The sequence below is a fragment of the Phaenicophaeus curvirostris genome, chromosome 2 (assembly GCF_032191515.1).
Source record: "Phaenicophaeus curvirostris isolate KB17595 chromosome 2, BPBGC_Pcur_1.0, whole genome shotgun sequence".
NCBI classification, from domain to species: domain Eukaryota; kingdom Metazoa; phylum Chordata; class Aves; order Cuculiformes; family Cuculidae; genus Phaenicophaeus; species Phaenicophaeus curvirostris.
The window spans coordinates 24,286,924-24,311,496 of NC_091393.1; the positions used below are offsets into that span (position 1 = coordinate 24,286,924).

The 24,573-nt window shown below is 35.3% G+C and overlaps 1 protein-coding gene across 1 annotated transcript in view; it reads left to right on the plus strand.

The window, feature by feature from the left end:
* CSMD1 (CUB and Sushi multiple domains 1) overlaps positions 1-24,573 on the plus strand; it is a 1,116,699-nt gene that overhangs the window by 973,621 nt on the left and 118,505 nt on the right. The window contains exons 41-43 of the mRNA XM_069851527.1: positions 4,878-5,087; positions 16,155-16,343; positions 23,467-23,644. Coding sequence (XP_069707628.1) covers positions 4,878-5,087; positions 16,155-16,343; positions 23,467-23,644 — 577 coding nt within the window. The remainder of the gene's footprint in view (positions 1-4,877; positions 5,088-16,154; positions 16,344-23,466; positions 23,645-24,573) is intronic.

The window sequence follows — 24,573 nt, forward strand, 5'->3', positions numbered from 1 at the left end:
CCAATATGAAATATATTTTTTTCCAGTGAATATATTGTGAACCTCTTACATAGCTATGCACTATCTTTATATTTGAAAAGGTTTGGCAATTTAAGAATATGTATTAGTCAAAGTAATTTGTTATTTGTAAAATTCAGCCTGTCTTGGAAATTGAAATCTGCAGGAAGATATATCAGATGAATTAGACAGTACAACTTCTTAATTAATTAGTGGTCTGTTTAATGTTCTTTCTTTGTCCTCCGAGTTACATAAAAAGTATTTCTTAGGTTTTATGAAAATGGACAGCATCTAATTTCTAGTACAATGAATTTGGCTAAAAATATTCTAAAACTAGATTCCAAACCCCAGGTAACAATTACCAACTGAGAAACTTTCTAGGTTTGCATTAAACCTATCGTCCTACAATAAAATATCTTCACAAATAAATAGTAACTTGGTTGAGAAGGTAATCATGGACAATAAGTGTTCTATAATTGCATGTATAAAACACAGTCTTCTATCATTGTCAGAAATAAAAGAGGAATACATTTACTTGGAGTGAAACATTATGCCCCATACTGTGAATTCAATGCTAGTGCTCAAATAAGAATATCAGTTCTAAAATCTTATTATTAAATTCATTGTACCCATCTCTGGAAATGAATTTATTTTGCATGCTTTCCAGTTGCATTCATAAGGAATTTTTTAGTAAGATGTACTTATGTATTTTACTAAGTTAATAGTAAATACACTAGACTTGTGTATTTTACTAGGCTAACCCGTAGAAATACCATGCTACTGTTTAGAATAATGCCCTCTGTCAGCATGTGCCTGGTAAAACTGATCTGTCGTAGTAATGGATAACCTTAGTAGTCTTAGATATCCTTAATCCTGAGGACAGCCATAGACAGGACATCCTTGACTAATTTTGTTATTCTACAGCTACATTTGCAGAAAATATAGAATCATAGAATGGTTTGGGTTGAAAGAGATCTGAAAGATCATTTACTTCCAGCCCCGCTGCCACAGGCAGGGACACCTCCCACTAGATTGGGTTGCTCAAATCCCTATCCAGCCTGGCCTTGAATTCCTCCAGGGATGGGGCAGCCACAACTTCCCTGGGCAACCTGTGCAAGTGCCTCACCACCCACACAGTAAATGTTTCCTTGTAATATCTAGCATAAATCTACCCTCTTTCCGCTTGAAACCATTGCCCCTCGTCCTATCACTACAGTCCCCGTTAGAGGACCTCACCATCTTTCCTGTAGACCTCTCTCAGTACTGGAAGGTCACTGTAAGATCTCTACAGAGCCTTCTCTTCTCTAGGCTAAACAAGGCCATCTCTCTTAGCCTCTACTTCTGTGGGAGGTGCTTCAGCCTTCTGATCATCTTTGTGACCCTCCTCTGGACTCTAACAGATCCATGTCCTACCTGTGCTGAGAAATCCAGAACTGAATGCAGTAAATCAGGTGAGGTCTTCCTAGAGTAGAGCAGAGAGGGAGAACCACCTCCCTCAACCTACTGGTCACACTTGCAGCCCAGGGTGTTTGGCTTTCTGGTCTGCAAATGCATGTTACTGGCTCGTGTCAAGCTTCACATTCACCAGCACCCCCAAGTCGTTCTCTTCGGGACTACTCTAAATCCATTCTCAATTCATGTAAATAATAAGCAGCTGTCCTAGAGCAATCTCACTCAAATTATGTTACTACAATACCGCCTTTTAAAAGCAGTCCTACAAATTTCTCAGAGTTGCTCTTTTCCATGTACACATTTCCACGTATACAGTTTTTCATGAATTACATAAGACTGTCTTATACCCTATTATTATCTCAGAAAGTCTTTGGTTGTGGTAGCCTATAAATAGATACAATCGTGGTTTTGTTTGGCAAGGGATTCAACAGATACAAAATATTTATACCATCGATCTATCTTTGCTTTAAAAAACCCTAGAAGATGATATTTTTTGCCATAAAATCACTACAAGGATGTTTTTGAAAAAGTCTTTATCAAATAATCCATGGAAAATGTCTTTACACCAGGTTTTATGATGTGATGTTTTGCAGAGAACTTCCACTGCAAAATAATTACAAGTATAAATTTGTCTACCTAAAATTGCTTGTCTGCATTCATTCGATTGTATGAAAATAAATACACAAAATCACTGAAATATAGAAAATAATTCCAAAATTGAATAACTCTCCAGGAATTTATTTTTTTTAAGGATTTTAATGTGATACTGAATGAGTTGGAGGTTAGTACTGTGTACAAAACCTGATCACAGAATGGTTTGGGTTGGAAAATCATCTAGATCCGCTTTCCCTGCCACAGGCAGGGACACATTCCACCAGATCAGTTTGCTCAAAGCCTCATCCAACCTGGCCTTGAACATGTAATGAAAGAAGTAACATCACAGTGACTTAGTCTCTCAGTAAGCATTCCTTTATTCCCATTCATTTATTCAAACTTTGTAGCTCAATGAAGCCCGTGATATGATTGATGTAATGCAAGCACAGAGGTGAGCTTGAGTCCAACAATAAAACTGTGGGAGTTCAGTGTGTCCCAAAGTATAGTGCTCTCTTCATTGCATATAAATATACTGATAGCATAAAAGAAGACACTTCTAAAATCCAAACGTTTTAAACAGATGGAAAGTACATATTTTCAAGTGATCTGCAGTGATTTTTAAAAATTATTTCAGGTAATTGTTAATTGATTAACACTTGTGAAAAAGATTAGCTCAGCTTTGAATTCTCATTATTTATAGCCTATTCAAGTGAGATTGGAAATCTCGTTGAGATTGGAGCAGGAAGTAATTATAGTTTGACCAGATAATGATTTCTTTTCTGTGGCTATCAGTTTTAGTCTGTATAATTTTATGTAAGAAAAGTTTTAGTGCAGAAGGCTTTTTCTTTGACATATCAAATTGACAGTCTTAAGTTCTGCAAATTTAGAGTTAAGACTTCAGTGCCACATACAGTGTTTCCTCTGATTGAAATTAGCATGGTTGAAAAACCTTTAGGAAAAAAAATACTTCTGTTTGTGTTTAAGATGTGACTATTTTAAGCAGTTTAATCTTTGTTTAAGTTACGGGTAAATCTACTTTTTACTTTTAAAATACAAATTTTTTTTATACTGAATATTTACAACTAGTCATAGAAATTCCTTCTCAGTAATTAAATAAGAATAATTCAATTTTAAAGATATTTCATGGCTCATGAGAGACTATTTCAGAAGAGTAGGCTACTTTTATTTAAATACCTTAACATGGATTTTGGGTCTATGTGTCATTCAATTATATGCTTGATGCTTTAACAGTTCAAGTAAGATATCAAGCGGCTTCTCAATTCTTTAGGATTTCTGTGCTGCTGACATTCAGTCTCTGGTGGGAATTAATAAATGCTGATAATGAAATCAAGATATTTCCAGGCTTCTTGGGGTCATACCTCACCTTAAATCCCAAGAGCACTGTAAAATTAGTGACTTCACTCAAGTCAGACTAAACATGTCAGATATCAAACAAGAGATGGCTGATACTACGACTTCAACATATTCTATATGTGCCTCTCTTTTGACAGTATTGGAATAAGTTTTCTTATTCAGTAGGTGAAATATTTGTTTTCATATCTCTCCAACTCAGCATAGGTGGGAGAAGGTACTAGAGCTAAATGTCCCATATTTTTATGAGAGCTGTATAACACCCAGTTTATTTGGCAGCTTATTTAGTTTCTCCTATAGAAAAAAAATGTCCCTTTTATACAAATGATTAGATAGCAAAATATAGAGGCAAAGAAATAAGCTATAGAGCAAGACTGAGTGAATGGCTTACCTTGGTGGTTAATCTATAAGGTACTGTCCTGTTATCTACTGCTAAATAAGAATGTCAAGTAGAGAGATGAAACATTTAATATTTCATGTTTTGTCCATTCATTCAATAATTCTGTTTTATTCCTGTCCAGCTAGTTCTTCACACTCTATGAGACTGAGGTTAGGTCCAAGCAGTCCAGTTGCAAATTACTTAGTACTACTTGGCTTCCGAACCAGAGGCTCATCCCCATCCCTCTTTTTATATTATATCTACACATAATTTTAGAAGCCTGAATTCTAAGTCCTCAGTTGACATGGAGTAGTACAGGACTTAAAAACAGCTCTTCCAGTGAGATTATGTTTTTACTTCCAACTGTTCAGCATTTTGAGAGTCAGATCTCTCACTTTTATTTTCTGAGAAAGGCTCAGTTCAACCATCTGACTTCTGCAGAGGGTTTGTGGTAAATGAGCCTAAGTAAGCCCCTTTCACCATTCTGGAGTTCAGCGCATCTTATAGTGCTGCATACTGAAAAGAACGACTCTAAAGACGCCGTTGCCCAGGCTGGAGGGAACTATAGGTGACTCAGGTCAGAAAAAACAAGGTAGGATAGATAGTTGGATTAGGTAGGTAAAATTCTGCTTCTGAAAGGCTTAGTAAACTTCTTAGGTCTTGAGCTGATCCTGAGCCTATATGAGAGGCCTGGCCCAGCTACAGTAAATTTCCTTCAACAAATTCCTGAGTATGCCGTGACACAGCAGGATTTGTGATTTGCTCCTCCTTGGAGTGTTTCTTTTGGCTGGTTTATGAACCTGCCAAATATCTGGTTGTTGACTCTGTGACGTACTTTCATTGGTCCCTTCATATGTGGTTGTGATACTTACGTGGTACCAAAGTCTTAAAAGCTCCTACTCCTGCAATACTTAGCACCTGTTTCCTTAACTGAAATGTTCCACTTTTCATGATGACTAAAATATAAATATAGTGCCTATAATAATTATTTACATCTGTTTTTTCATCTTTGTATGCTGCAACATTAAGCAACGTGAGTTATAAAATTTCTGGGTTTAATTTTCTTTCTTTCTCAATGTTGCAGGTGCACACATTCAGTTTCTGAATTTTTCTACTGAAGCAAATCATGATTTCCTTGAAATTCAGAATGGGCCTTACCACACCAGCTCAATGATTGGCCAGTTTAGTGGAATGGAACTCCCATCACCCTTGTTAAGTACTACTCATGAAACACTTGTTCATTTTTACAGTGATCACTCAGAAAACAGGCAAGGATTTAAGCTGACATACCAAGGTAAGTAGGAACTAGCATAATTAATTTTATGGTTAAAAGGAAAAATAACAATTTTATTTTTTTTTTAACTTTTAGAAATGCTTCAGGCATATATTATATTATGTAGTGCCTTTAAAAGTGTGAATGTTTTAATCCATAACTTATATAATTTACAACTGAAATGATATTGAGTTGGAATCTTTTTTTTGTGCTGTAAAAACTGGAAGCCAAAGTGATGTCATTTGCCAAAGATCACATACCCAATACACCTTTCCATCCCTTTAGGTGTACTGTTACTGGACGATGCTGCTAATATTCACTGTTTCATTTTCCAATTTTTATAATCTTGTTATTTTAATGTGATGAATGAGGATTTCAAAATATAGTATGGGTTATTTTATATATTCAGATTAATTTTTTTGTAATTCTCGTGTTATAATTTTTCTGTCTAGACATATGAGAAAATTAAAACGAAATTAAAAGATAGCAGATGCACACATTTTGTATCTGTATTTTTAAATACATATATCCCAGGCTGCAGCAAAAGAAGTGTGGCCAGCAGGCCAAGAGAGATGATTCTGCTCCTCTACTTTTCTCTGTTGAAACCACACCTGCAGTAATGTGTTCATCTCTGGAGACCTCAGCACAGGAAAGACATTGACCTGTTGGAGCAGGTCCAGAAGAGGGTCACAAAAACGATCAGAGGGAAGGAACACCTCTCCTCTGAGGAAAAACTGAGAGAGTTGGGGCTGTTCAGCCTGGAGAACAGAAGGCTGTGGGAAAACCTAATTGCAGGCTTTCAATAAAAGGGCTTTATATGGAGGTAGAATTTTCGGTAGGGCTTGTTACAATAGAACAGATAATGGTTTTTAACTAATAGATGGTGGATTTAGACTAGATATAAGGAAGAAATGTTTTTTACAAAAAAGGATTGTGAAACCCTGGGATGGGTTTCCCAGAGAGGTGGTAGATGTCCCATCCCTGGAAACATTCCAGGTCAGGCTGAATAGGGCTCTAAGCAACCTGATCTAGTTGAAGGCATCACTGCTCATTGCTGGGGGGTTGTACTAGATAACCTTTAAAGGTCCCTTCCAGCCGAAACCATTCCATGATATTATGGTTTGCTGTACTGAGTCTGTCTGAGGCAAATTTATTTGCCTTTAATTTATTCACCTTTAATTTATTCCATATATTTAACCAATATCCGCTTCTCACTGCAGATGGAAAGAGCTTCTAATATGTGCTACAGTTCATCGAACAACAACTGTAGGAGCTGATTGCCATAACTCATGTCTAAACTCATATCTTCCATTTTTTCCTTCCCCAAAGTGTACAACAGGATTATTTTATGTGGCCAAAAGTGAATGGGAATATGATGAAAAAGACCCCATACAAAATTTACTGATATTTTGGGGTTTGCTCTAATGATCTCTTGCTAAAATTACTTGGGTTTTAGATAAGCTGCTTTCTTCCTGTTTCTCCCAACTGGAATTTGTGAGCTGACAGCAAAAGTGTTATCATGACTAACACACTGACAATGTAAACTTTTGTCCTATTATTTCAATAGAAGAAAAAAAATGCACCCGAACAGAACAATATACTATGAAATATTAAAAGCTTTCATTAGATAAATATTTTAAGTGACAAAGTTTGTGTACAGCATTCTCAGAATAAAAGAAAAAAGAATTGTCATAGGAATTCAGAAACTTGTAGCAGCATTTTTTGCAAATAATTATGTAAAGAATCCACAAAAAACTGGCTTCTCAAGCCCAGTAATAATTTGATGAAAATTTTCATACTTTATCTATTAATCTAATAGTTACAATAGTAGGTAGAAAATTCAGAAACAAGATACAGTCAAATTAAATTATATTTGAGTTATTCTCATGTCAAATAAAAAAACCAACTAGTATTTATTACTTTATTTCTCAGAATGTGTAGCTATAGATGTACTTGAACTACCAGATAAATGTATGTTCATTCAATTTTATTTTCCCCATGAGTGAGAAGCAAAACAGTTTCTCCAGTAAAGACAACTCACACAGTTCATTTTTGTGTAATACTCCATGCTTATAAAAAGACACCTACCTGAATACAGTTTTGAGGAAGCACAGTTGTTTAGTCTGTGTATTAAAGAATAAAAAATAAAAGGTTTCAAAACTTAAAAAATACCCGAAGATAATCCACTCAAATGAAAAAAAAAGAAGGAATTATTTTACAAGGTACTTCTTAATTTTCTTAATTACTGGGGTTTTTCTCCTAATGCAGAAAGTTGCTAATACTGTCATGTTCAATTTTAAGTGATTAAGTGATCTACCATCTAAGACCACTTTACAGAACTTCTCATTGATTTACATTCTTCCTTCCATCTACATACTTTTCTGCATTCTGCAAACAGATTTTGGATTTGTTTTCTTTCAAAATGAAACATCCTGAATGTGTTTATTTTTCTTCAGATAGCACAAAATCTTTCTGTTGCCTTTGAAATCCCAGACTGCACTAGCAATATTTATTCCTAACATTTCTTCTTTGGTAATTCTTCCTAAGATTATCACATTTGATAGCTTCATATTATTGAGCACTTGTAACTTGCTCAGCACCATTTAGAACATGTGGGAAATGGTACTCTCAGTTCACTGTGTTCATAATCTTTAGAACTTCTGTAAGTATTGCTTTTCAGTCTATTCACCATTCCTCTGATGTGCTCTGAGAGAAAATTCCAGTGGTTTCAAACTGACTGATTTCAATGGCTGCTTTATTTTTCCTCATACAAGGATTATGTTGCTTTTGCAAGCTGACTTTTCTTTTGCAGTCCCACACCTGTTGCCCTTGCTATTTGGTTATCTTGTCTTCCAAATTGTCTCCAGATTTTCCTACTTCTTTTGATATTATATTTTTGGATTTCTCTCTCTTCCTCTTAGTTGATCTGCAGTTGCTGAAACTGGACCTAAAAAATAATTCTTCACTACTTCAAAACATTTCTCTTTCCTTCTTCATTCTCTTAGAAATATTGTTCTCTTTTTAGTCAGTCAAACATCAAATAAGTCTTAGCGTTATTTGCTTGAATGACAAGACTTACACTGTTGTGATGTCTGACTGTCATGCTTCTTGACATCCTTCTGTTATGCAATTGTGAAACCCTTGGCCAATTTCAGTCAAATTTCACAGTTCCTAGAAATGTTTGAAAAGCAATATTAGTAACGTGGCTGATAGAGTCTTGAAATTGTGCCCTTGTTGAGAGGGAAGATGCAGCACTACTCCCTAGATAGCAATTCAGTTTGGTTTGCTGGCTACCCAGTTTCAGCATTCCTTGTCATAACTAATTTTAATGCACACTGTGTCTTGGCTAACTGCTATTCACGGATTATAGAAGTGGGAGGGAAATAAAATATGAGAGGCTGGCATGTGTTTCACATTCAAAATCTTCTTATGCGCAAAAGGAAGCATATCATACATAGACAGCTAAGGATTTATTTTTACCCTGATTAATGCTTACACGGTTAAGCTGTCCATGTCAATTAACAAAGAAAAAAACATAAGCAATGTAGTTGATAGTGTTGTGCAAAAACTTGCTCCTATTTACCCTATTTCTTTTGTGTTATGTTGACCCTCCCAGTGCTCTTACGGAGCTTAACACTCACTGTTTCTGTCTTTTTTTCACGTAGAACTAGAGAGGCACTCATCAGCATCCCAGGCTCTTTCCTGTGATTCTCATGTTAGGGAATTCTTACTCTTCAGTCGTGGGTTCTACTTGAATTATTTTTTATATGTTTTTTTTCCATACTCTGCTTCTTTCTTAATGTCTTCCAGCCAAACTTTGAAAGTCACTTTCCCCAGCTTCATTTACTGTTAATGACTTGTTTGTTAAGCAGTGACTGTCAGAGCTTGCCAGACCTTTAGCATACATGGTATTTGCAGAGTATCGCCTAAAACATTTTGGGTAATAATCACTTAGCTGGTAACAATTGATAAAATGAGCTAAAGCCAGCTGAGGCCAGGGGGAATCCAGGTATACCTCAAATCATTGAGATCTTGCACTGTCAGGTGCATAAATGGCATTAAGCCTGTGGCATTCTACTCTGACAGAAAACTTATGTGTTTCAAAGGCTTGGAGACACTGCAGATAAGGTAAAGTAATCCAGAAAGGCTTAATAATTGTGGTGTCTGCTTGTAAGAATGTAGTGCCTAGATGTAGGTAAACAGAAGCTGTATGGCCATTATGTAGATACATGGTAATATACATATAAAAAAGCCCCAGGCTTTGCTTGTTCAGCTGCTGACAAAGCAATGTACTGAACTCATTCATCCTTCTGATCAGGTAAACCTCACAGTGGCAATACCCAACCAAATAGTCTTTTGAAGCCCATCTGTAATAATGTACATATTTTCCAAGAAGCCAATTCTATAAGTATTTAATCTCTCGGGGCATCTAAAATAGGCACCTTGAATAAAAAGGAACAAATAGCTGTCAGAACTAAGTAAAGGTTGTATGTAAAACTGCAAGGTGTGTATGAGTGCAAGCAGATATAGTACATACAAATTAAATTCTGCAAAAAATCAGAGAAAATAGATTTATACTAGTATTTAAAAAAATAAGTTTTGATATTAGTTTACGTTTTGTCTGCTTTCCTATTGCTATAGAAAATTGTAATGTGAAGCAGAAAGGCCTGATGTCTTTATACATTTAATAGATTTTTTTTTTTTCAGACTGCTTCTTATTGATTCCATTTTAGGATAACCTAATATACAAAAACGTTCAATAAATAAAAAAGCATTGTTTTAATAATAATAAAATTAATTTTATATACCCTTGAAAGAGATAAGCCAGCAAAAAGAGTTCATAGTTGTAGTCACATTCACTGAACCCAGTTTAAAGTTGTAATGAATGTGTTCCATATTGGAAATGACTACATGACTATAGAGCTTAATCCTGGTCTAATTCTTTAAATCATACTTAAACTTACATTAAAATAGATTTAAGATTAAATATGCCCTTCAACTGGATGGTACTAAGCTTGTTTCAATTCAAATTTTAAAAGTGCTTGATTTTTGAAATAGTAACATTTAAGTTTAATTACACTTTTCTGTTGTTGAAATGTATATTGCACTTTTAAATCTGAAAAATGAAAATGGAGAAAATGCATGTCTTTGTTACCACCACTGTGGTTTTGTCACCTATGAAAAGCAGAAAAGATGGGAAGTAACGAGAAAGACTTAGAACATTTCTAAATTGCATTTGACTGCCAGCCTTGAGTTTCTGAGATCCTCATGTTTGCTGAATTTCAGTGTCAGATGTAAACAGCCTGTGCACACTAGGTCTAGGAGGAAGAAGTCGCAGAAGTTTGATTGGCAAGCCAAATAAAGTAATTATAGACTTGGAATTCTCTCCATATAGATAGAATGACTCAGGATGTGTGCTAGGTCAGAAAAAATAATAAAAATAATATGAATCTCTCTCTGAGCGAATGAATCTCTGAGAGATTCATAACACAATTTAATGAACAGAAGAATTGCTGGTAGTACACTTGTTAGACATGTATTGGTGTTTTTTAATCTCTGGCTATATTATGACTGTTACCTCAGCCTTTTAATATTTCTGGAACATCTTTTTTTTTTTTTCTTTTTTTTTTTCTTTTTTTTTTTTTTTTTTCTTTTTTTTTTTTTTTTTTCTTTTTTTTTTTCTTTTTTTTTTTTCTTTTTTTTTTTCTTCTTTTTTTCCAAATAGCTTTGCATTTAAGACTGGATCTTCTTTAAGGGAAACAGATAAAATGTTTTATTTGTGTTATTTTTACTGGCGGAATCCTAGTTCCTATTACTGGAACTCTAAGACCTTTTTCAGTCTGTTCTGAATTTCAGTGTGTCATAAAGCTGAATATGAGGTAAGAATCATAGCCTGTAGTATTTGGAGAAAAACATGCTCCAGAAAATGGAGAAAAAAGTTCTAATTGCACTCCCTTTCTTCCGCAAGGACAATAATGCACATATAAAACATAATTTGAACATGTTAAATCTGATTACTTTTATCTAGCAAAACCACAAGTATGATGGAGCTTCTGAGTCATAGGAAACCTGGAAGGAAAAAGTGATTGTTGGCAAAATACTATAGTTTTAAAATTATTTCAGATGATGTCCTAAGGGGGGAATACTAATGGAAATAAAATAAGACCTTTTCAGTGATTCATAAGCAAGAGGTTTTCTAACTCACACGACAAAATTAAGCCATGTTTTGTGACTCTAATCTTGAGTCATAACACCAGGAAAAGCTATGTTCTTTTTTGCCTAAGGCAATAAACTGATGCTCCAGATTTCCAGTCCTGTCCTGGGCTGCAGCAAATTGTATCCTGGGCTTTAAGAAAAAGAAGCATGTTAGCAGATTGAGGGAGGTGAATCTCCCCATCTATTTTGCTCTTGTGACACCCCATCTGGAGTACTGCATCCAGCTCTGGTGCTCCCAGAATGAGACAGACATGGACCTATTGGAATGAGTCCAGAGGAGGGCTACAAAAATGAGTGAGAAAGTTGAGGTTGTTCAGTCTGGAGAGAGAGAAGATATAAGGGAGGCCTTATTGTGGCATTTTAATACTTAAAACAGGCTTGCCAGAAAGATGGACAAGACAAGGGGCAACAGTTCTAAACCGAATGAGGTAGATTTAGATTGGACAGAATTAATAATTATTTTAAGATGAGGGTGATGAGACACTGGAAGAGGTTGCTCAGCAAAGTGGTGAATACCCTATTCCTGGAAACACTCAAAGTTAGATTGTACAGGGCTTTTAGCAACCCAATCTGGTGAAATATATCCACGCACATGGCAGCAGGGTTGGAACTAGGTGGTTGTTAAAGGTTCCTTCCAACCCAATCCATGCTAATCCAGTCTAGCCTAGTTTGAGAGAGGGATTTTCTTCTTAAACCTGTAGTTATATGCAACAGGCTTCTGGAGGAATGTGCTATAAGACTAAATGAAAGTTTTAAGTAGCCTTAATTGTGAACTTTCCCAGCATTTGAGGTTTTACATGCTCAATTCTCAGCTCATAACATTTTTCTGTAAAGTATTAATAATTATTTCCATGTTGAAGTGTTACAGATTTATGTGGCACTTGAAAAGGCACTAAGTCACCCTAGTGTTAATGTAAGAAGGAAAATACATTTGAATCATAAAGACAAGATAGTAGAGGATCAATAATATTTCTTTGGTGATTTGCATTGTTTTCTTAGCAGTGCAAAATATATTGCACAAAGAAACACCCTATGTCATCATCAGATAATTTAAAAACTAAAGTATTTGTCTGCTGTCAGCATTGGAATTAAATATTTTCTTTAGATTTCCTTTAATTTGGACTTAATTTCAGACTTTCATCAGAGTTTTTTCTGCTGTGAAATGGTATATAATTTGTTAAAGCTCAACACCAAACAAGACTTTGGGAATGATATTCACAAAAAGGAGTATTCTTTTATAACACTTGACATCACAATTTGTGGATAATATTTGATAGTAATGACTAAATAATAATTGTTATGTGAAATCCAGTATAGTTGTTGCATATATCAAAAGAAAAGAGAAGAACATAACTCATATTTAAATTTAAACTATGAAGCATATTTCCTTAGTGGCTTATAAATCATGACATCATAGTCAGATCACATGACTTATAGTAACTCCATTAATTTATGAGTAATCTAGAGGATTTATACCAGAAAACACGTGTAGAGAGTATCTTCACATTTGGACATTTTATTTTTTATAAATCAACCCAAACCACAACTGTGCTCCATCCATGTGCGAGCACTTCCACCCTTGACTGACTGACATTCAAATCTATGTAATCTGCTTTAGGCACAGATTCTGTTCTTACTGTAACATATACCAAAATAAACCTCAAAAGTTTCTCTATATGTTTTATTTCCCTTACTTAAACCAGAAGACAAGTATGTAATCTCTGAATAGACTCTAACTAGAATTTTAGAAGGTAGGCTGGTTTTTTTCCTATTAACAATCCAAGGGATTTTGAGAGTTGTTTTACAAATTACAGGGACAGAGAGATGTTGATCTTCTCTCAGGATTTCCTCTTTCACCTGAGTTGTTCCTGTGTTTTCTTCTCATGTGGATCAGTCAGATAAGGTTTTTTTTTCCCAAATTAATTTTTAAGACTAACCTAAATAATCTGAGGCCATAGGTACATTTAAAATATAACCTATGAATGCTGTATTGCAACAAATTAACCAATAAGGAAGGATATTTTCATGAATGTTTGTCACTTCAAAATGTTGTACAGTTTAAAAGTTCCAATGCTTATTGTGATTGTTCCAAAACATTGACATTGTAACTATTGGGCAACGTAATGCTGCAGATTAATCTATGAGATCTTCTAACCCTCCAAAATAATCTTCTAGTGTATTTTTAATATAATTTGCTAAGTAGATTTTTATATAATTTATTAGCCTTAATATGCCCTGTATTCTTAAATAATCTTTCTAGTACTCTATTTTGTATAAAGATGATGATAATAATGATATTATCTGTAGTAGCATTATAGGAATAATGATAGCAGGAATAATAATGGCATTAAGCATTAATGAGCCATTACTAGATTTAGCACAAAATTTTAATGAACTGTAATTAAGGTAGAATAACACGTTTTGTATTTCCATTCCATTTACTTCTGATTTTTCATTTTTCATTTTCTTGATTTTTTGTTATTTGAAGGAAGGGGAGTCTGATTTTTAAAGATTTGGTAATATTTCTGGTACCTCCACATCTCTTCTGGCTTTGTAATGTGTAAACACTGGATTCTGGATTCACTGAGTGAATTAGGGAAAAGAAGAAAACTTTCTCAAAATAAATCTATTTATTTCATAGCATGACTGTAATTGTTAATGATTTTAAAAAATAATGACAATACCTGTTCCTCAGTGAAGCAATTAAGTACAAACTGCACTTTTAGCAATAACTTAAGCACACTTAAATTATGTACTTAGCTTAATCTTGCTGAAGTAGCTTGTTTAAATAATCTGATTTATAATAATAAGTATATACTGGTAGGATGAACATGTCCATACCATAACGATTAGCTTTATAAAAATAACAAAATACTTTGTACAAGAATATGGACTTCACCTCTCAATGTTTTTTTAGAGCTTGGACTTAAAGGCATATGTTAGTATAAAGCACACTTCTACTACTACTTTTTTTTGGACTTCCTTATCTTCTGGCAGAAGTATTTTATAATTGTAAATGAAAAGCTCAGAGAAAAAATGGCATCTATCTTCTCAATAATTATTTCTTAAACTATAGTTACTTGCTGTCTCATCCATGCAAAGTTGTTTGCAAATAATTCTACAAACATTTTTATAAATCTGTCTTTCTTTTTTGCTTCCTGTGGGATGATTTATCATTATCAATATTCAAATAATTCAATAATAACAATCAATATTTAAAGGAAACATATCTGCAATATGGAAAAAAGTGATTTTAAATTATCTTTATATCTTAGTAAAAGTTATTATGAAAGCTTCCTCTGAATTTTCATCACAATATTTTTTATGTATTAAATGTGTCTAACTGTATTATATTTTGAGGTATTTGAAAATATAAACCCTGACAATAAATATGACGAGTCATTAATGCAGTCTTTTTTGTGTAGAGGTATATCTAGATGGAATTTTTGTCTTTGGCAGCCTTCTGTCACTTTTCTAGGTCTTTCTGATGCTTTATGACTTTATAGTATGTTAGTAATTGTTTTCATTTTTTATGTCAGATTCATTTTTTTCCTATTCTTTCATATATATTAAAAAATCCAATGGATTGTGAAAATACAGTATTTCATAAAATTTTAAAGAATGAAAAACTGTCATACCCTAGTAGGATACTTACTATAGTGTTTAAATGTGAAAACACATTTAAATAATAGCTGTGACTGGTTGTGCGATGATTTATTTCTGAGGCATTGTACAACTAGGTGATGCAGGTAAAGACCAAGCTGGAATATTACCATTCAGATAATTACAAGCCATCATACATATGCTTATCCTCAGTTTGAAGTGTTTGTTTTGCTACATAGTGCTCATAGTGCGACAAAACTACATTTTTTTGTTGTGCTGCAGTTACATCTGTTCCTAGTAGATGACATACAGAACAGTATATGAATGTTATTAGAAAAAAATTGAACTTCTCAAGCTGCCGTTAGGTATACTTGCATATTAATTATTAAAAAAGTAGTTTCAAATTTTGGAAATCACACTGTAAACAGTCATTCATATATATGTTTCTTTAATAAATATAATTTAATTTCAGGCATCATAGAAAAAATATTTTTCTAGAAAATTTTACTATTTCTTACTTGGAATGAATTGAATTATTTCTTGTGTATTGAAATAGGAAACAGATGTTTGAAAAATTCTGTGACAGCAGAATACTGACTTGTTAAGATTCATCAATTAGATTATTAGTATTACTGTGTGCAGCTAGTGGATTCAATGTTCCCACATTCAGAGCAAGACTGGTTTTATTTCAGACTTAACATATTAAATTAAAAGTGAATATTATGAAGTTCATGGAAGTGTTTGATGTACTTATTAAATTATGTCACTTAGTGACATACTTACTAGATATATACATCTTATTTATTAATTCCATGTATCTTGGTTAAAAAATTGTTGTCCTATTTTAAAACTATCACTTCTTAGCTCTTAGGCACTGAGTCTGAGCCTAGAAATTTATTTAAAAACAAACACATAATACCATAATCTGAAGTTTCAACATGAACTGCTAAACCACAAGAATCTGTCTTCATGCCCTGTACCAAATGTTTCTTTGACTTTCCTCTACAAATTTCTAATGTAAATAGCAACTCGTTCTATATAAAATTTTGATCTTTTCTATGCCTTGTCTCAAGAGTAATATTCTTCATTCCATTATCGAAATCTGGATGGTCACAATAGATTTTTTTTTTTCATGTGTTAATCACTCTGTTACTGGAGTTTGGCATTCTGGTGATTACTTATTATGGAATGCATTACAGTATTTTATTTTAATGTTTACATCTCTTAAGAGCTGACTAAGCAATAAAAAGTACTTCTGTTCTCTTCCAGCTTATGAGTTACAGAACTGCCCGGATCCTCCTCCTTTTTTGAATGGCTATATAGTCAACTCAGATTACAGTGTGGGTCAGTCAGTATCATTTGAATGCTATCCTGGATATGTTTTGAGGGGTCAGCCTGTTCTCACATGCCAACATGGAATCAACAGAAACTGGAACTATCACTTCCCCAGATGTGAAGGTAACTTTGCTTCAGAACTCACAATGCTCTCTGCATGTTTACTTGCTTGTATGTGTGTGTGTAATGCAGCTTTTACCAAAGAATGAAACTTTTTTCCTAATCTGTAACGTAAGCAGCTAAAGTTGGAATGGTATGTGCTTTTGTAAGTCATAAATATTTAATGAATCATATTCCTCAACCGTAGATTATTGTTTATTTTAATATCTGTCACTTGTATTGACTATGAGTATTCATGATAATGTGATAAATTACCTTAAATTCTGTGTGATTTTTTATTTTCCTCTTTTTTTTTCTGATAATAATAAGGCCAGGTATCTTTCTATTGACTATTGGAGCTGACTCTACTTATTTTAAGAGAATTCATTGAGGCTAAAACCTGGGCTTAAGTACTCCAGCTATGTGGTTTTTTTCCCAGGGATGCTGTCTTTAAGTACCCCTTGAATTAGACAGTAAATGAACAGGAGTGGAGATTTCAGTTTTACACTTAAATAGAATTGTAGATTGATAGAATTATTTAGGATGGAAAATATCTGTAAGGTCATTGAGTTTAATAGTAAATCTAATGTGGCCAATTCTGCTGCTAAACCATATTGCTAAGGACCACATCTACATGTCTTTTAAGTACCTCCATGGATGGTGACTCAATCACTTTTCTGGAAGTGTGATCATGTTTTACAAGACCTATTCTAGGTCCATTACACTGACTGTGATGTGTAGTTTCATGTGACTTATTAATTCACGTAATATTTTTTATAGTGCTTTAATTTTGAATTAAAATGTAATCAATTTTGCATTCTGAAAATACTCAAAGATAAGGAAGAACTATTTAAAATACGTATTTTTATTCAAAGTTGTTTGGGTCATGGTTTCAACTTTTATTAATGCTTTTAAATAAAATAGAAGATTATTAGTTATAAAACTGCACCATAAACAAATATGTAATATTTTTCTTCAAGCTAAGCATACCTTAAAGTCTTACAATATCATTTAAAGAGTGATACAAACATGTAAAAAATGATGACAGGATATTCTTAGCATATGTTCTGTATACATTAAAGTTCTGTTTAGAGTTACAAGTAAAATATCAGGTAAGCATAGGGGCTATCTTGTCTAGAAATAATGATGCTGCTTTAAAAAAATGTGGAGAAAAAAATAATTCTGAAGTACATATGGACGATATGGACTAATTATTTGGTAAAATAACATCTGTGCAGTCTTTATATAATGCATGACTTTATATGACTTATTTCACTAAGTGATAATGTTTAATCCTTCTAAATCTTGCCACCTGTTGATTCAGGTTTTCAAAATTCATTTGGATATCTTCTGCTGGTCAGCTACCATGTGCCTTCTTACCTTGCGTAAGAATAGAGAAATAAAATACTTAAAGGACATAAAAAGATAAGAGGATAAACATTTTTTCTCTATTCCTGCTAAAGTTGACCTATGCTCTTTGCACTCCTAGAATAAAGATATTTAAGATATGAAACCCATATTCTCCCTATATCCTCTTAGTTTATTAATTAAAATGGATTAAAAATAAATAAAATTCTGAGATGCAGTTTGAAATTCTTATCAGTAAGAAAGCACATTGTTTTATGTATGTTCTTAGAAGTATAGATGCTTAGATTACTATGTAATTCATAATCTCTGTTCCCTTTGAAAATTGTTTTCACACTCACTATATTTTGTATTGGTTCTATGAAAGTTTTTTGCTATTTTAGTATTAGGAATTTTTCTAGCTGTATTTCGTTCTTTTTATTGCTATTTTTTATTATAGAACAGCTGGCATTTAAGGTAATCCTACTGATATCTTAAGGTAAATATGGAACATTTACATGAAAATGTAAGTCTCTTAGAGCACACTTTTTTGGGATCCTTTTTATAGTGACAAATGAGAAATAAGAAAAATAAAGTGTATAAATTAAATTTTAAACTGGGAAGATTAATAAGAAAGGTCATCATTATGACAGCCATCTTGATGCAGTCTTCTAGCCTCCTCACTTGATAAGAAATGTAAACAATATCAAAAGTCTTTCTGTTTTGCTATCCTAGCCTGTAATAAATCTCTCGAATTTTTTATGTCATGAAAATGCTTTCCTTCATATTTAATAAGCTACTTCATCTTTTCCCACTAGATCAGGCTGCCCCATCCAACCTGGCTGTGAACACCACCAGCGATGGGGCAGCCACAACTTCCCTTCCCTGGGTAACCTGGGCTGGTGCCTCATCACCGTCATGGTGAAGAAATTCCTCCTTATGTTTAGTCTAAATCTGCCCCTCTCCAGTTTATACCCATTGTCCTTAGTCCTAACACCTCAAGTTTTTGTATACAGTCCTTCCCCAGCTTTCTTGTAGCTCCCTTCAGGTACTGGAAGGTCGCTATAAGGTCTCCTCACAACCTTCTTTTCTCCAGGCTGAACAAGCCCAGGTTTCAAAGGCTGTCCTCATATATGAGGTGCTCCAGCCCCATAATCATCTTTGTAGCCTCCTCTGGACCCCTTCCAACAGCTCCATCTCCTTCTTATGTTGAGGATTCCAGAACTAGACACAGGACTCCAGGTGGGGTCTCACAAGAGAGGAATAGAGGGCAGAATCCCCTCCCTCGACCTGCTGGCCGTGCTTCTCTTGATGCATCCCAGAACACGGTTGGCCTTCTGGGCTGCAAGCATAGCTTGCCAGCTCATGTCAAGCTTCTCATCAACCAGCACACCCAAATCCGTCTTGACAGGGCTGTTCTCAATCACATCATCCCCTGTCCTGTATTCAAACTGGGGATTTCCTCAACCCAGGTGTAGGACCTTGCACTGGGCCTTGTTGAACCTCATGAGGTTCTCACAGCCCCACTTCTCGAGCCTGTCCAGGTCCCTCTGGATGACATCCTGTCCTTCCACTGTGGCAACTACACCACTCAGCTTGGTGTCACCTGCAGACTTGCTGAGGGTGCATTCTCATAGCATTCTGCTTCGGAAACTGGCAGCCTCTGGCCTGGACAGGCACACACTCTCCTGGGTGGAAAACTGGTTGGCTGGCTGGGCCCAGAGAGCAGTGGTAAACAGAGTTAAATCCAGCTGGAGGCCAGTTACAAGTGGGGTTCCCCAGGGCTCAGTGCTGGGTCCAGCCCTGTTCAATGTCTTTATCAATGACCTGGATGAAGGCATCGAGTGCACCCTTAGCAAGTTTGCGGACGACACTAAGCTGGGTGGAAGCATGGATCTGATGGAGGGTGGGGAGACATGAGGTTTAACAAGGTCAAATGCCGGGTCCTGCACTTGGGGCACAACAACCCTGTGCAGCTACAGACTAGGAGAAGTCTGGCTGGAAAGCTGCCTGGAGGAGAGGGACCTGGGGGTGTTGGTTGACAGGGACTGAACATGAGCCAGCAGTGGCCCAGGTGGCCAAGAAGGCCAATGGCGTCTTGGCTTGGATCAGAAACGGCGTGACCAGCAGGTCCAGGGAGGTTCTTCTCCCTCTGTACTCAGCACTGGAGACCGCTCCTTGAATCCTGTGTTCAGTTCTGGGCCCCTCACCACAAGAAGGATGTTGAGGCTCTGGAGCGAGTCCAGAGAAGAGCAACAAAGCTGGTGAAGGGGCTGGAGAACAGGCCTTATGAGGAGCGGCTGAGAGAGCTGGGGGTGTTTAGCCTGGAGAAGAGGAGGCTGAGGGGAGACCTCATTGCTCTCTACAACTACCTGAAAGGAGGTTGTGGATAGGAGGGTGCTGGGCTCTTCTCCCAAGTGACAGGTGACAGGACGAGAGGGAATGGCCTCAAGCTCCGCCAGGGGAGGTTCAGGCTGGACGTCAGAAATTTTTTTTCACAGAAAGGGTCATTGGAGACTGGAACAGTTTTAGAGGTCCCTCCCTGTATGCTGAAGATAAGTTCTGGGTTTATTGTTTGGTTCAGGCTTGTTTGTGTTTTTTTTTTCCCGGTGAGTAATATCACGGTCATCAGTTGAAAAGGAAAGCAATAGTAACAAAAAAGCTGATAAATTATAGTGTTGAGATTGGAAGCTTGATCAGCTAAGGAGTTTCACTGAAGGTCTATGTAAGTGTTGTGAAAACAAATCTTAGGAGTTACCTGATCATATGAGAGAAAATGTGTGTGCCTGGAAAGTTTAGCTGAACTACAAAAACTTGCCAACAGCAGCAACACCCCTGCCCTGCCTCAGCAAAACACTTTGCATGTGTATTTGCTCTTTTTATAAAGAATTGTTAAAAATTTGAAACTTTCTGAGATTTCATGGGCAATTTTGGCTATAATTGTAGGGTTGACTTTTGTCACTTAGAGCACTAAGGCTAGAATTTTAGAACTTTTCTTCTAGATTATTCCCTTAAGTCATCTTAGATCTGTGATGTCTAGCACCAGTTATGTCATTCAGCTGCCTTAAGCTAGTAAACCAAGCCATGGGTATTTTCATCCCCATACATATTTATATTGCTTGATTTTAGGTCACGAAGTCAGACATCCCTACTTCTCGAAGCCAAACAGTTAAACCAATCAGGACTTGGTATATATATATATACACACACACACACACACACACACCATGTGGAGTCATGGAAACACATACAAAAAAGCGGTTTAATAGTTATTAACCAATTTTTAGTATAGATATGTTGAACAGAGAGCAGAGGAGGAGAATTCACAGATTCAAAACTGTAGTCTGGCACTAGAGGACTGTCCAAACAGAGCAATATATACTGCATGCATTTGGAAGCCATCACCATTTCAAATCACATTCTCCACTGTGCTGCAGGTGATTTGAGATAAATTGAAGAGCTTAATTTGACTAAGGTAGAAAATGAGATTAATTTCTGCTCATGAGATCATAGTAGAAGCCTGCCATGTAGTTATGCTCTACAAATTCAGTCCTGCATGATAAGATTGTCCTAATGATATACCATATTTGTCTTTTCATAACATATGGAGCTGTCAATAAAGTAAGCAGTTCGGTTTAGGCGCCTGTGGGTGGATATTTAAAAATGATTACTGTCTGGAATTAGGTATGAATGGGCATGGGAGCACATATTTTGGTACTCATACATTTGTAAATCAGCATCTGTTTTACTGTAAGCGTTCAAAAGTTTAGACGACTTGATTATATGTTTTCTTCATTTCAAAAATCTCTGTTTCTGCACAGCTGTCATTCAAAGTGTAACATGATAACTTCACTAGTTTAGAGTGATTTTTTTAGTCAAAGTAAAGCTATTTTTTTCTTGTGTGAAATACAGTCTGTTCTTTCTGTTTAATTTTCCGTCTCCTATGATTTTTAAGGATCTTTGGAGAAAGACTAGTTTCAGCCGTGTGTGTTGTGTATTCTATTAGAGTTTTTTACATGTGACACCTTTTTCTTTTCTTTCTGAGATAATTAATTGATCTGTCATGGCTAACAAGAATATAAGAGGAATTAGACTATTTTACTGAGATATGTTCAATCTGCATTCTTTGTAAAGTATTAGAGAATAACAGAAGCAAAAAGTGTATGAAGTCATTGACAACATTAGTAAATCTGTCAGAATATAATACACTCGAAATATATTTAAGTGCAAAACTTCTATCAGAAATATCCTGTATCTTAACTAGAACTTAAATGATTTCCTCCTGTCACTATATTAGAGTCAGGAAGTGTATTTCAGTGCAGTAAACATGCTTGTCAAAGCAGTCTTTTAGCTGTAGACATGGAATTCTGTGGAGAACAGTCTAGATTTCTGAGACGAGACAGTCTGAGCGTGGCTTAAATGTAGAGGATTAGGGAACAGGAAAAAAAAAAAGGCACAAGTCAGATATTCATCACAAAACTGACAGAGCTAATAGACATTGCCAGCTGCTGTTGGCCTGTTCATGCAACCAGGAATCAGAGCGAGAATCAATGATCCATTTTCCTTTGCTCCCTTCCTTTGTTGGGCACTAAAGGGTTGTAGTTCAGGAGTAGTTGCCTTTCTGCTCTGAGATGGGGAGATGTGCAGCATACTAGCTAGTACTGATATGGATGAAGAAAATGAAGTGGCTAAAGACTCCTTGACGTGTCCTATAAATTCAGTGATTGCTCAAAGGATTCCTCAAAAAAGTGCTACTCATCAACTAGCCAGATGATCCTTCTACCCCAATGATACAGCAACTTTAAACCATACAGGAAAAGTGACATCCTTCATTTCTCAGTCTTCCTTCTTATTTTTTTTTCCTTTCTCTCTCTTTCTTTTGCTTTTACCTTTTCCTTTTCTTGTTTTCCTCCTTTTCCTTTTCTTCTTTTTCCCCTTTTCTTCTCTTCCTTTTCTCCTTTCCCCTTTTCCTATTCTTTTCCTTTTCCATCATTTGCTGAAAGGTAAAGAGGAAACAAAGGAGGTCTTCATGAGAGTCATAGGAGCACTGATAACGGTAACGTTAGCTTTATGGGAAGGGCTAATGAGAAAATTTCCAGAGCCCACAGATGAGGTTGAAGTCTCACTGTAATGAGCCATATGTCTACTCAGATCCATGCTTTCATCCATAATCAGCCAATCTCCCCAAAACTGAAATTCAAATAGAAGACTTTATTGCATATTTGCTATCATTGAATTAAATCAACTGTTGTTTTGTGGCATTGATTTGCCTACAGATTTCATTCAGCCAATGTATGCTAATTCACGTCTCTATCTTCATTTTACTTGTCATAAAAATAGGCGCCATACAAACTGTATGATTAGACATACCAAGAAACTGTCAGAAATAAAGTATAATGGTATTTTTGGTAGTGAAAGAACAATCAGTTTTTTAGCTTTTTTTTCAGAATTTTGCTCCAGTTCAGTTAGGGTTCAGTTCTAGGGAAACATGCAAGTTTTATGTGTTTGTTTATTTGCCTATTTTAAAATGTATGGTAACTTAGTTTCAGTATAAAACCAATATTCCTGGTAGGTTTTTATGGATTTTAAGAAATAAAATCTGAAAGACATCAATATAAATAATTTCTTAGAAATATCAAGACTCTGTGTCTCTGAGAAGAAACCAAGCAAGGAAAAATGCTGTTAGTAAGACCTAGATTGTCATGACGTGTGGAGCTTTTAGAATTTGGATCCTTTCTGTATTGTATTTTTAATATGAAAAAGTATGGTTCTCTTCCTAATTTTCCATTTGTTTTCTTTTCAGCTCCTTGTGGCTATAATGTGACTGCTCAGAATGGTACAGTTTATTCCCCAGGATTTCCAGATGAATACCCAAATTCCAAGGATTGTACTTGGTTAATTATTGTACCTCCAGGCCATGGGATTTATATCAACTTTACCTTACTCCAGACTGAACCTGTGAATGACTACATTGCAGTTTGGTATGCAATTTTTCAAAAATAAAGTGATTTTTTTTTTCTCATTGATTTATCAGATCTCACTGTCCCAAGATAGATATTATATCATATATCACTGTCTGAACTCCTTATTATTCCGAAAGTATTTTGAAACTCAAATTCAGTTATCAATCAGATCTTCTATGAGCTCTCTGTTTCTTAAGTGAGGCCATATGAGGCCAAAGTGGTGTAATCTGCATTATATTGAATTATGTGTTCCATGAAAATATAATGAAAGGTATGCTAGCTATGGCAAAACTTTTTGATATCTTTAGGGATTAACAAATTTAGACATTCATTAAAATTTTCTTAAATTGTCATAACATCTTGATATGATTGACAGATGTACTCAAGCCAGGACTTCAGCCCTTGCACTTCTAAGTCTTTAAGCTTTATATTTTTTGTTTCACCTTCTCTAAACTTGAATTTCTTACCCCCCCAAACCCACCTCAGCTTTGTATCCGCACCTGGAGGAAGAGGTCTCAGGGCTGCCTAAATTCTTGCAGAAGAATTTAGTGCATTGAAGAGCAGACATAGAAGATGCTGAAGTTGTTATATACTTTCTGATCTATGACCAGCTCTGGTCAGTAACTCATATAATGTGCAGAGTCATTTGTCTTCATATATACTACAGATAGTTCCGTAAAAGGGCAGTGCACAGAATATAGGATGGTACTTAACTCACATGTTATCTCCCAGCTTATCTCCCAGCTAGTTCCCTCTTTCTGTACTTATTGCGGTTAGGGGTGAATTTTTTTTCCACACAGCAAAACTAAAGTGGATATAATATAGGGAAAATCCAGTCAGTTTATAGAGAAGCATAACTGTTCAGGAACTGCCATTTGGCTTCCTCTGCTATATGCATTGCCTATAAATCCAAGTCTAAAATGCATTAGAGGTTGTCCTCTCTGTCA